This window comes from Bombus impatiens, unplaced genomic scaffold (genome assembly GCF_000188095.3).
Source record: "Bombus impatiens unplaced genomic scaffold, BIMP_2.2 scf_0645, whole genome shotgun sequence".
NCBI classification, from domain to species: Eukaryota; Metazoa; Arthropoda; class Insecta; order Hymenoptera; family Apidae; genus Bombus; species Bombus impatiens.
In genome coordinates, this window is record NT_177064.1 from 32613 (window position 1) to 45791 (window position 13179).

General features: G+C 37.8%; 1 protein-coding gene across 2 annotated transcripts; it reads right to left on the reverse strand.

Annotated features, from left to right (window-relative positions):
* Window positions 1–4655: 4655 nt before the first annotated feature.
* LOC100746030 (homeobox protein six1-like) lies at window positions 4656–13173 on the reverse strand. Of its 2 annotated transcripts, none has more exons than XM_033322527.1 (3): window positions 11590–13173; window positions 7369–7630; window positions 4656–4975 (listed from the first exon to the last, which is right to left on the reverse strand). In XM_033322527.1, exons 1-3 carry the CDS (start codon window positions 11875–11877, stop codon window positions 4695–4697), a joined length of 831 nt encoding a protein of 276 aa, XP_033178418.1. In that variant the 5' UTR covers window positions 11878–13173; the 3' UTR covers window positions 4656–4694. The 2 variants fall into 2 exon arrangements, with proteins under 2 accessions (XP_033178418.1, XP_033178417.1); XM_033322526.1 differs by having other exon boundaries at window positions 7369–7651.
* Between the last annotated feature and the right edge of the window lie 6 nt (window positions 13174–13179).

Sequence of the window (13179 nt, forward strand, 5' to 3'; positions counted from 1 at the left end):
GTCTCGTGGGCGTCGGCGTCGGGCAAAAAACGTCAAACTCCGGAATGCATACGGTGTATACCCTCCTCTCCCCTGGGAGCTCTTATCGAACGATTTAACCAGCTCGTTTACACGTGATCCATACACATAATGCACAAACGAAGAACAGACGATTTATTCAAAAGGCTCGCGTGACTCGAAACTTGCAGTTCGCAAGGCAATAACCTTCGACAACTTCATTCTGTCTGTAAATTTTTCCATAAATTCCGGTTATTTTCCGGGCGTTAATTCACGGGGGTATTGGCAATTTAAATCTCCGTTCACTTATGAATCTCAAGGTATTTCAGTTTGTTGATGCAAGTCAGTTCATATTGAATAAACCGAAGTGCTCACTAACACGAAGATTGTACGTGCAACGTGATAACAGAATAATTGAGAAAAAGAGAATTATTTTTTAAAACAGTACAGAATACTTATAAAAATTCAATATCATTGAATTTGTACATATTATTGAATTAAAACCATGTATACTTTTAGAGATACTTCGATAAAGCCAAAGTTAATTTCTACACGTAGCTAATTTCGAAACAATTTTTCTATCAAAAATATACGACGTACTATAGCGGAATAATTGAGACTTAAAAGATACTTTCGTAGTATAACCCGAATTACAATATTATATATCCAGAAACTTTCGCCCTCAATTATTTCCTCTGGCTAAAATTGTTACTATCGTAAAAGAATCTGGTAATATTTCAATCTCCGATAGAGTCAACACACGGCTAGAGAATATTCCGGTAACTCTTGGCAGCCGCCACGCGTGTCGCCAAAGAGGAAGATATTCGAGAGCGCGGATGGAATTGCGTGGAACAAAAGAGGTGCAGATAACGAGCAGACGGCGCCGTCCGAAATCTCGCGATCAGCATCTTTTTCTCTTATCGTCCCTTTGTGTTCCTACGATCCGTGCGCACGTTCGGTTACCGGACACCGGTCACAGACAACGTTTAGCATGACGTTTTTTTGCTGATCGACAGTAAATGTCGAAGCAAAAATTAAAAAAAAAGAAAAAGAAATCAAAAGTAAAGGAAGAGAAAGAAAAAAATAATGATGACTCTTGGTCAGCTTCGTTAGAACGGAGATCGTATCTTCGTGTCAATTTTGTTCTTTGCATATTAGTCGAGGCCTCATCTTCCAATACGTTTTGTATCCTTTTTAAATTTCGTAAAATCACTATACCTATTAGTATCATATCTTATTTTCGACTGTGTATTGTTATTATTAGACTGCTTATGTAAATTAATATTTGTATTAGGAATATAAGAAACATTTAAATAAAAATCTACGGTCTAGTTATTATCGATATTATATTCTTTCATTCAAAATATGCAACGTGTTGTTAAACGAAATGGGGAAATCTTCCTTATCGGTCGCCAGTCTGTTAATAAAATCTGAGTCGATGTGTTCTAAGTTTTAAGTTCTAAGAGTTAACAGGCGGCTGTGTCTTTAGATACAGAGCCGGGAAGAAAAGATTCATCTGATTACTTGGATGGCTCAATTAATAAAGTACTCTCTCTGGTTTAGACAACGTAGACGAAGAAGACCGTGCTCAATTGAATTATCCTTTCTCTTCCTACGATAATTCACGTTCGCGACAAATCTTATTTGGAGGTAAAATTTTGATGTATCGCATTATAACCTATCTCGATGGATCGCTATCGAGATACGACACCTAAAGGGCTTAAATTTTCATCTACGAATAACCAGACAATCACACTCGAGATTATTTGTCTGTTTCAGCAAAATTCACTTAATAGTGGATAGACTTTTCATTTGAAAAACTCTTACGATATATAAGTATTCATTCAGCTCGTCTTTAGTTTCACGTTACACTACTGGGTAATTGGGATGCAACCTTGGTGATTGAGACTCGACGATAAATTCGACCGAAACGAAAATACAAGAGCGGAGCTAGAACATTTCGGGGAATTAATGACTCACGTGTGCTCCCACTGAAACTGCGCGACGAAGAGTAAAAAGGGAAGGAGAGGAAAAAAGAAAAAAAGAGGCGGTTAACGGTGCGTGGCGATAAGAATTGCTTGTCTAAGCGGTGCAATCCGTGCCGCTTGTTTACGTTTCGCGCTGCCTCCTAGTCTCTTTGCAAGATAAAGTTGGCTACCCTGCACAACGAACCAAGATGACGGACTATGAGTCAAAAGACAAAAATCGTATTCCGTCATGGAATTGTTTCGTCTAAATTCAAATGACCCAACCTCTGTCAAAGATACTCAATGCCTCGAGCTCATCGTTAGTGTATTTAATCGCCTCTTTTATACAAATACGCAACGAGAAAAAGTAAAATAACGGGCAATGATCTTAAAAAAAAAGAAAAAAAAACAACGACATCGAAATACAATCCACCGATCTTCCACCAACGAAAAGGAAGAATATTCTCATGAAAGATATAATGTATATTTTTCCTAATAAAAAGAAGTGAAAGTGCAACGATGATCTCAAAATCGTTCAGTGCCAACTCGATATTCCATCGATGGGGTGTACAACGAATTACGTATAGGGAAAGCATGGGAGGGTGATATGGATGCTTTGTAGGATTTCCTGTAATTAATATGCCGCGAATGATGCCATGCGTATCCACGATACCCCCAAAGCCATCGGATAGGACTATAGGATCCACCACCGCGCCTCTATATCTCTCTCTTTCTTCCCCTCTGACGTCTCTCTGTCTACCTTTCTGTTTCGCTCTGACCTTCTGTCTCCGTTCATGGGAATACACAGAAGCCATAAGAAATTCGATACGTTCCCCGTGGCGTGACACGGCTGTGTACTGGACTGGGCCTCGCCACGGTGGTGCTTCCCACTTCCTCCCTCGCGAAATTCTCGGCGAGGAGGAACGCTGTCTATCCTGGCCATGATTCGCATCGATGGACTCACCAAAATCAAGGGAACAACGACTGGTTTTCTTTCTTTTGTGTATTTGTTGCATCCGACCACGTCTACTCGATTGCGTCTCAGTCTATTCGTTGACCATCATGAATTTCTTATATCAAAGTTTTCTAACCTTTTTTTAAGTCGTACGACTTTCCTGTGATAACCAAATAAATTGTGACTTTCTTCTCTTATTACATGTGGTACATATATACCCCTATATAATTTATATTATACGTATCCCTTATATAAAAGAACAATTTCAATGAAATCTGCAAAATTTAGTTCTAATCTAATATTTAATTGGTGCTAAAAATCTTCAACTAAAAATGACCACGGCAATCCTCTAGAAAATATTTCGTGGTCCACAAGTTAAGAACTTTGGTTCGAACGGAAGTTGAATATTCTTTACTTTAATATATTCACCTATTCTGTGTCTATTTCTCTCGGTTATCAAGTTGGTTGATTGCATGCATCTAATTGTAAGTTGAAGCTTCTTTTCAGCGAAGAAGATGAAGAACATGAGAAGGTTCTTGTTATCAGTTAAAATATCACGGAAATAGAAAATTATGATACAAGAGGAGGACATAAAAATTGAACATATATTGCCACGCGGTTTCAAGGGAGCGTATTATAACGGTACTTAAATTGTTCCGAGTAGTGGAGAATTTTAACTCTTTCCGGTTAAGAAGCAAAATGGCGGTAATGAGGATCTTACGATTAAGCGGTTCGACAGATCATGTTACACCTTGAACGAGGTGTTCGTTTCGGATCGAAAATTACAGAGCCCCAGCGTGAACAGAACGGAAAAGTTAACGTCCATATAATTAAATTCGAGGACAATCTAGAAGTAACAACGGAAAAAGAAAAGCGTACACGTAAGAACCCTTATTTTATCGATAACCAGACAACGTGTTCTTACAGTGTAAATTATAAAGGTACTGCGAGAAGTTAAGATACGACAAACAAAAAGCGGATCACAAGACGAGAGAGAAATGCATCGCTAGTATCGCTACTAACGTTACGTAGTTATGAGGCCGTCTTCGAGTTTGCTCGGTCGTTTCTAAAATCGGATGTAGAGCAACGACCTTCCAAACAACATGAAACTCCTACGCTTGCGCCCTCCACGGATTCCACGGATATCAGCTCGGCCACTGTCGATTAACTTCTTGCAACAAGGCCATCCAAGAAAAGATATATAGGAAAATAAGTACATATATCCAGACCGAGATATTATTATGGCAACAATTATATCACCACCGGCATTCCTCGTGTGTTTCCTTCCTCTCTTTCCTCCGCTTCAAAACAAGCAGACGTGTCTGGCGTATCCCGATATTTGGTTATTAGAAGGAGGTTATGTAACTTCCTCTTCGAAATGTCCGAGATGGAAACCCCTTATTCATGAGCTAATTTACACGTTCATCATGTGTACGCGTAAATTTGTCTGTTTATAAAGCGTCTTAATAACTGTAAGTAACACACCGTTGCATGAGTAAGAGCTTTCAAATTTCCCGCCTGACTGATGATACATTTCAACGGTTTATTACTAGCATTATCCGTTTACTCGGCCGGGTAAGATGAATAAGGTATCGGATGTTTTAGCAGGAACAAAGACGATAACGGTGTATAAAATGTCAACGTTCTAAATGGTTTTGACCTCTCAAAGGTTACTATGCGGAAAAGACTATTCGAAGTAGAAGACGATAAAAATATTTGATTCAGAGATACTTGTGAGTATCACCTAGCGCTTTTTAACACAAAGCATAGTGTTATTAAGATAGGATTAATGTTAGAAATCTTAAGGAAAGAGATAAATACCTGTGTTCAGCTGCACGATCCCTTTGTCTTCGGTTCTTGAACCAGTTGCTGACTTGCGTAGTGGTGAGGCCCGTACTCTCTGCCAATTCTCGTTTCTCGCGAGGTGAGGGATAGGGATTGGTGGCGTACCAATCCCTCAGGACGCTCCTGGATTTCTCCTTGAAGCAGTAAGACGTCTCCTCGCCATCCCAAATTGTACGTGGCAGTGGGAATTTGCGACGAACGCGATATTTTCCTGTAATTCAAACACTTTTGGTCAATTTCGTAAATAAAATATTTCAAATAAATTTACATTGCATTTATATTAACTTCACTACTACTAGGGGTAACCTCTACAATCTTCGTTATACCTAAATTCTAGTAATAAGCAACTATTGTAATCTTTTTTTAAATATCACTACTTTTAGGACTTTTATGGATTTTTCTTGTTCATAAGCAAGATTACACGCAGCTATCATTAATTACAACGAAACAAATCCCCCACGAGGGTTACACGATATATACGAATAACGGTAAACCTCTGAATTACGAGAGGATATTTTTAAAACGACGCAACTGTGATGCACGCATGGCGCGGTTCGATTTTATTTCCGTCGTTTGATCTACAAATATCGTGCATTGTTTTGCATTCTCTTTCGGCTATCAATTGCCATCGATACAGGGACCACGAGAACGAAACACATAAACAAAAGCTTATATTTCCAAGATTTTTTAAAAATACCTTTCTGGCGTTTCGTTAACGATATAATGAATTTACAGTCGTGTGCAAAAGTTTTCAGTTAGATAGACTTTTCGTTTTATATTCCAATAGCGGTACTTAAAAATTTTTTTTATTAATTGTTTACACAATTGTTTATTTTTGCATTGGGTATAAAGCCAATTATCCTTACCAATCCCGCAAATATTCAATACTAGCTAAAATTTAAAAAATCGAACAAATGCATATGAGCGGATATTATTCACATCACTGTAAACAAATTAAATCATTTAATAATTAAAGCAAATTTATATAAAAAGGAAGAAGGAAACTACCATTGGTGACCGGCTTTAAAAAATTTTCGGTCCAGCCATAAGGACCTAACCTAAGTACGCTAAAAAAAACATGGCTAGCAATGATGCCGTAGAAATATGGCGAAATATTCTAACAAAGCAGCCGGAAATCTTTACAGCTTCGTGTCACACGGGAGGTGGAGTAAAATTTCTCTTTTTGCTCTCTGGTTTTAGCAGACATACAGAGAGAAAAGAGGAGAGGGGAAAAGGGATCAGATGACACATATTGGTTCACAAAAGTAAATAGAAAGATCTAATTAGAATGTCAGCTCGTTAAACTCGCCTTCATCCCTGTTTACAATGCGCGACAGAAATAAAGCTTGCAGGCCTCAGGCGCGAAATTGCGGCGCGAGGCTTGTTCCTTCGCGAGATGTTTCCTTTCCGGCGCTATTATAATCGCCAATAAATTAAATCCTGCGTTGTTACGCGGTTGATTCGTATTTTTAAACTCACTCGTATCATCGATGCTTAAGTGAGATCACGAAACATCGAGAGCAACAACGAACGAGAAACATTCGAAAACATTCCTTCGCAATGATATACTAAAACATACATTCAACTATAGAAGATAAAAATAAGTTATATTTTACGTGTCGAAACTGTGTAAAAAAGGTACTGAAGAAGTTAGATTTCGTATTCTATACGTTAGACTGCTGAGCTGTCACGTGACCAATATGGCCGCCAAAACAGTTTAAGAAATGTCATATGTTTCAGCTCTTAGGTAACTGTGACAAAATGAACTCAATGTTAGATATATTTTATCTAAATATCAGTTGAATACTCAAGGTTCCTATATTACATTGAATTAATGTTACTATATCTTGTTAGATAAAATAACAGCATAGAATTTTGTATTCAATTGCAAAGTACCTAGAAATATATTTTCTAAAGTTATGAAACGCTATTAATACTCAAGGATATGTTTATTAATAGAATGGACAATCAATACAAGAAACATATTAGTAGATATAAATTACAGATGACTACAATGCGATTAATCCATTAAGGACCGAGCAATGGTTTATTATCATAATGTTAAAAATATCCCAATATCTTCAAATATTATACAATTGTAGAATCTAACTGAACGAAATAGTGACAAAAAGGGTATTACGCGAATTCTTGGAATTCCTTTATATAGTCACAATGTTAAAAGATGGATTTGATAATGTAAGATGATTGAAAAAAAATACTGCAAATGAAATGTTGCGTTAATTCAACGTCGGCCCTCAGTGAGTTAAACTAAAAACCAGAAAGCTAATAAGCAAATAAACAGCATATAAGTTAGTGTTTATATAATCTTAAAGATCAATTCATTTTGAACGAGAGGATAACCTCGCGCTTTAATTTAGATAACTACAATGCAATTGAACTGGAAACCAGGAGCTATAGTTACAGAATAAATAAACAACATATTATGCTTCAGTGCCTTGAGTCATCAATTAATTTTAGACAAACGAGTAACCTTCTACTTTGAAAGATAGCGCATAGTACCCGTGTATCTTTCATATTATTCATATCATATTTCAGATTAGACGACGCATATTTAAATTAATTTGAAGAAAATCTTATACTAACCGACTGCACCAAGAGGCCTTCCTCTCAGTCTCTCGGCCTCTATGTAATGAGCCTTGAGCCAGAGAGCTTGCAGTTTTTGATGATTGTGCGGACTGAACGTATGACTCTCAAGGATCCTGTACAACTCCTTGAAGTGGCCCCGATGGAAAGCGACAATTGCCTTGGCTTTCAGCACGCTCTCATGGCGATGCAACCTAGTGCACGCCGGCAGGGACCATAGAAACCTGCCGAGCCTCTCCACGGAGCCTGCTTGTTGGAGAACCTGGACAGACGACACCATCGCCTTGAAGACGATAGACAGGGGGGGCACACTGTTAGTCGGCAGAACTCATCCCGATCTCCTCTTATTCTAGTGTATCTTGTATGTTTCTCAATCGTTATTATTTCGTCTCGTATCTATTTCTTTTCGCGAAAAGGGTAGTTTTATCTTTTTCTCTTTTCCATAAATACAACCGTAGATAAAGATCTGGGGATGGCATGCTGTTCATTTATCGAGGAAGATCACACTTTGATAAATTCATTGATACGTAACGGTGGCGTTCGAGTTTCAATTTCAAATCGATTCAAGGAAATTCGAAATAATTTGAACGTAATTCGATGCTTAAAATTCTTAAAATTCTTGAGTTGTTAATGCTTCGATAAACCCTGAAAGTCTTGATAGATTTCATGATCATTATAGAAAGAATATTTCCTATATCTTAGACTCTTTATATCGGATATACAAGAAATCTACTAAAATTTTCAAGACTTACCAAAATTTTAACAACTCGATCAGAATGTACTAAATCTTTCAAAAATTTCAAGTATCGAGTCGCGTTTAAAGTGATTCGAATTTTTCGCAACGTATAAATATTCAAAGCGATCGAAATGTTTGAAAGCACATCGCTATTGATATGGCCTTTTCACGAGCTATCCTCCGATGCCAAGACTCGTAACGTGTAAAGAACAAAATAAAAAAAGAAGAGAACACCGTAAAATTCTCATTACACATGAGCATTAAATTAAAAAGGAGGGGAAAAAGATAACACGCTGTGACGGAATCGATACTCGATTGCTCATTACAGGCAAATTACCAAAAACGAGCGTCCATTAAATGCGACGGTGGTACGAGTCTCGTGCACCTGCCATGGTTACTTCTTCATTCGCGTCGCCGGGTGCCACCTAGTTTCCAAGCGCAACGCTTCTGACGAACGATTAATCACGAAATGTGTAAGAGAAATCCAGCCATATAATGAGAAACGAGCCGCGACGAAAGCCCAAGAGAAATGGCCGACAGAGAGATCTGCGATCAGACTTTAACGACGGTGTAAGAACGATTTTCGATTGGCCGACGACAAATCAAACCGACATGCCGGGGTGAACTAAACGGTTAAACGATTTCGTTCTGTCTCGTTTCATCGCGTATTTCCACCGCGAGACTCGAGAATCGATTTGTCTTCGCGCGCGCGAGAACTTGAAGCACGCGATATACACACACGGTAGCGCAAAGAAACGACCGGCACCACCCGGCGAACCGCTAAATATCGATAGATCGTTCTTTCTCGAACAAGTCGATTCACGCCGGTTATTTCGAATGATACAAGACAACTAGCGCCCACGTCTCACGGAGTTATCGCAAATTACACACGTAACCATGGTGACCGGTGAAGCAACATCTCACCAGATGTCATGTATTATTACTGGACTGCTGATGTTTATATTTTTTCGGGTAGAGGGAAGAATTTGAATATACAAAATATGTAAGATATACATGTACAGAAATATAAAAATTATCTGAAGTATAGTACTGGTTGTGATATTTAGATATTAAAAGGTACATTTATGTTCCATAAACGTTTAGATATTAAATTTGAATAAACATCCGTAAATATCAATTGGATAAATGTATTGTATAAACATACATAGTCGAGTATTACTAATTTCCAAATTTTAACATTAAAAATTTCAAATTAAAAATCTCAAATTTTAAATAAAGATAAATCGTTTGATCGTGGTAAATATTTAAGATACGGAATGCTTTTAACCGAAACGATAAGTTTGAATTATTGTGAGGCACGATCGTAAATGCACTAGACTCTCTACGCCTCTCTATTATGACGCGGGCGTAATTACCCGTTAAACGATTCCATTCCGAGCGAACAGCGGGGTCGTTTATCGAAAACGCAAAACGTAGTCATAAATTAAACGGAATATCCATGTGACGTGGGCAAGGAGTTAAACGTCTAGCCGTATACGTAACGCACTGATGGGAAAAGTGTAAATACATCATCAACGTTCCTCGCACATTCCTTCTACATACTATAATGTGCGCCCTAATTTACTAGTGGTTCATGTAATTTACATAATTTTGTAATACAAGTAAATACTTTAATACAATTAACACAATTAACGCTCGCACGCCCACTGCCAAATAATTACGACTGCCACTGAAGATTTTGTATGTTTTATAGTAATTTTGAATATTTCTTCACATGTTCTATTTTTATAGTACTTCCGAATATTGCTTTTCAGCAAATATAGGTACCTATAGGTACCATAGGTACCATATTATAGGTACCTATAATTTCTGATGTCAGTACTGATTTTAATGTATGTAGTGTTGAATAAGAATTTTTTTTATTATTGGAAAGTATTCCGATAAATTCCGTGTTTTTCAAAATTTTTTCTTAGCACTTGTGTATAATTAATCGAATGTTATACATTGACAAGTGTATATATTAGATACTAAGTAAATCAATATTCTTTCTAGGTTCTACCTTTTTAACCATCTTCATAAAAAGATAAATTTGTATAAATATTCAAAATCAACGAAATGTTTAAAAAAATATCATAAATATTATCTTAAAAATTGAAATTAGTAAAGATTATTTCTGGTCAATCAATTTTCAATTAATTTCTGTAAAGAAGTACAAACATTCATAGTCGTGCGAATGTTAAATAAACTTTTTTCAATATATATCTTCCTCCATCTTTAATTTTCGTTTGTTCCAATTTAGACAAAATGGCGATCTCGAACCAGTGCCCCGAATAAAATATTCGGAACACGTAAGTAAAATTCCGCCGCGCACATGTGGGCTGCTCGATCAGTTCAATGCGAGAGGAGCGTAAACGTCGCACACAAAACAATTTATGGTTGCAGTAAAATCGTATGAACTCCATTAGGTGTGTGACATGCAAGTGAATCTTGGCGCGCGGTGCTGTACAATGTTGTGCTCGTGGAACATGGCCCGGGAAAATAGAAAATTTCAGGGACAATTTCATCATCGCATATTCGCAACGTACGTAAATTAAACCAACGAATCCAGTTAAGCATCTTACGAACAAGCGTTTTTACACTAGCCAAGAGTTAACAGCTATTTTATGGGTAATTTTATCAACGTTGCGAATTTTACTTCTCTATTGTTCTCGGATATACAGATAACATTCATATTTTTAAAAGCTATATACATACGAACAAATAAAATAAATTATACGGACGATTAACTCTAAAACGACGAAATGAGATATCCAGGGATTCTACGAAATTTTAACTCTCTGCTGTTTTCCTCACTTCTTCGCATTTATGATTCTTTAGACATCTTTTTTTGGAAATACTTTATTTATAAATTATATTTAATACTAAAACCAAATGTTTAACATAACTACTGAAATACACCACCCATTTTGAGCCATATAAACCTAAGAAAAACAGCACGATTAATCTTCTCCGCGGAGGTCTAAATAACTTTCAAAATATTCAAGTTTCATCTTGCTAATTTACATTTTAGTTTACAAAATAGCAAAAAGAAAAAAATCAAAAATTTCATAAGTTATCTAAAGAATAGTATATACAAATAAATCTTCCAAAAGTATTCATATTATTTAAAGTACCTTGATTTCTGTTCAATCGTCTAGAAGGGTTAGAAACGCCTCGATTCGTTTAATACTTAATTACAAAAAGGAAACAAAATCACAAATTACATTTCACTATTATCTGTCAGTACACATATTTTCTCCGTTTAAATATTTTGTGGGCCATCAATTTTAAACGAAATTTATGTAGTATGGAACGTAATTAAGGAAACTGCACCTTGCACCCTTCCGTCGGACACTCGTTGTCCAACACCGCGCGCGGAATCTATTTCATCGATCGATCGCACATCGATTCGAAGCAAATTCAAATCTCAAATTCCAAATCTACACTCAAACACTATATCAAACATTTTTTAACTGAAAACTTACCTCACAAACACAGGCGACTTGTTCCTGAGTAAATCCAAAGCTGGGAAGTTGGCCATTGCTTCCGCTACCGCCGCCGGCGGAACTCGCAGGACTATCTTGGGGGCTGTAACTGGTTGGTCCTGTGGTAGGACCATAAGTGGTCGCCTCGACGGGTCCAGCAGCGTGTCCCGTAAGCGGCGTCGGTGTCCCCTGAGGGCTGTAATCACCGGTCGAGCCCAAAACATCAGCACCACCAGAAGAAGGTCCCATCGCACCTCCGTTTCCGGTGGTTCCTCCGTAGGCCATCATCGCATCATCTCCGGGGCCCACGGCGACCCCTTGCACTCCGTTCCCTCCACCCTCCACCGTGGACCACTTTTCTTCGGTACACTTCGTTTCACTCACTATTTTATTCGATTTTTTCTTTTATTCCTTCTACCAAGTGATATTAATCGAACAATTAGTCGATTGATTAATCACCAATAATGATTGCGGAACGCATCGATCGCTCAGCCGACGGACCAGATTTGATTCTTTCGAGAATCGTTCCGACGGCAGATATTCAGCTACGTACCAGCCACCGGCGGTGATTAATTCGTTCACGATCTTCATACCTTTCGATGGTCATCCACGATGCTCCTTCCTCAGATCCAATTTTCTTCGAGACATTTTCTTCCAGTTTATCTTCGCCGTGTTGCGATTAAACTTCAATCAACACGATCTTTTAATCCTGTATTTTAGTTTCTATTATACGTAACGCTATAGAAATTGTTTTTTTGATTTAACAATTCTAATCTAGATCCGACATGCAGCCAATGCGTGTATGTATTTAAAGCGTTTTTTTAACGAAGAGAAAGCAGACTATAGGATAATATATTAGGTTCAACGAACGAACACGTTGTTTTGATTGTATCGATTAGTCGAAAACAATTGTTATAAAAAGTCTCTTTCGATATACCTCTATCGATATATGACCGGTCCGTCTACTTAAAGTGGTCGAGTATACTTTTCAGTTTTGATCGAGTGGAGAGTACATATGATAATACAAAAGAAGAACGCGCCGCACTTGTGACTGTATAAACGCGTCAGAATATGCAGGAAGGAGATATTTTTAGGCTACCGCTTGGTAGAGAGTTACTGCAAGCACGAGAAGCTGCCGACGAATTCCAACATGGGATGTTTCTCGTGTTACAAGAGTAAAAGAAAGGATATACTCGTTGGATATACCAAGGTGGAATAATAAAATCTCACTCTAGTTATTCTCTAATCTGCTTTGAGAGGCTGGGTGTACTGGAAACAGCGGAGAGCCTAAGGTGGACCGATTGCTTCACTTATCTCTCTCTTTTTCTATCTTTCGCGTATATGTTACATATACAACGTATTCCAACGTGTATTTCTTTATAGTCGTCTCTATCTCTATAGTTTCCCTCCGTCTTACATGTACCACGCACGATTATCTTGCGTTACTGGCCCCGACTAGATCCGATTATGGCAAGTTTCTCTTTAGAGCGCCAGGTGCGCCCTCCTTCAAGATTATTCTCCCTCTTTTCCCTTCGGACTCGCGTCTTTTCTATCTCCTCGTGTGGCAGGTTGCACCGTGAAATCCACGGG

What these genes read in the sequence shown, in the direction of transcription:
- LOC100746030 (XM_033322526.1), bottom strand. Translation starts at nt 11,877, where the DNA reads ATGATGGCCTACGGAGGAACCACCGGAAACGGAGGTGCGATGGGACCT. An exon ending in AAGTCGCCTGTGTTTGTGAG is followed by an intron (nt 7,652 to 11,589) that starts GTAAGTTTTCAG and finishes ATCGTCTTCAAG; the next exon opens with GCGATGGTGTCGTCTGTCCA. An exon ending in AAGGCCTCTTGGTGCAGTCG is followed by an intron (nt 4,976 to 7,368) that starts GTTAGTATAAGA and finishes TTTGAATTACAG; the next exon opens with GAAAATATCGCGTTCGTCGC.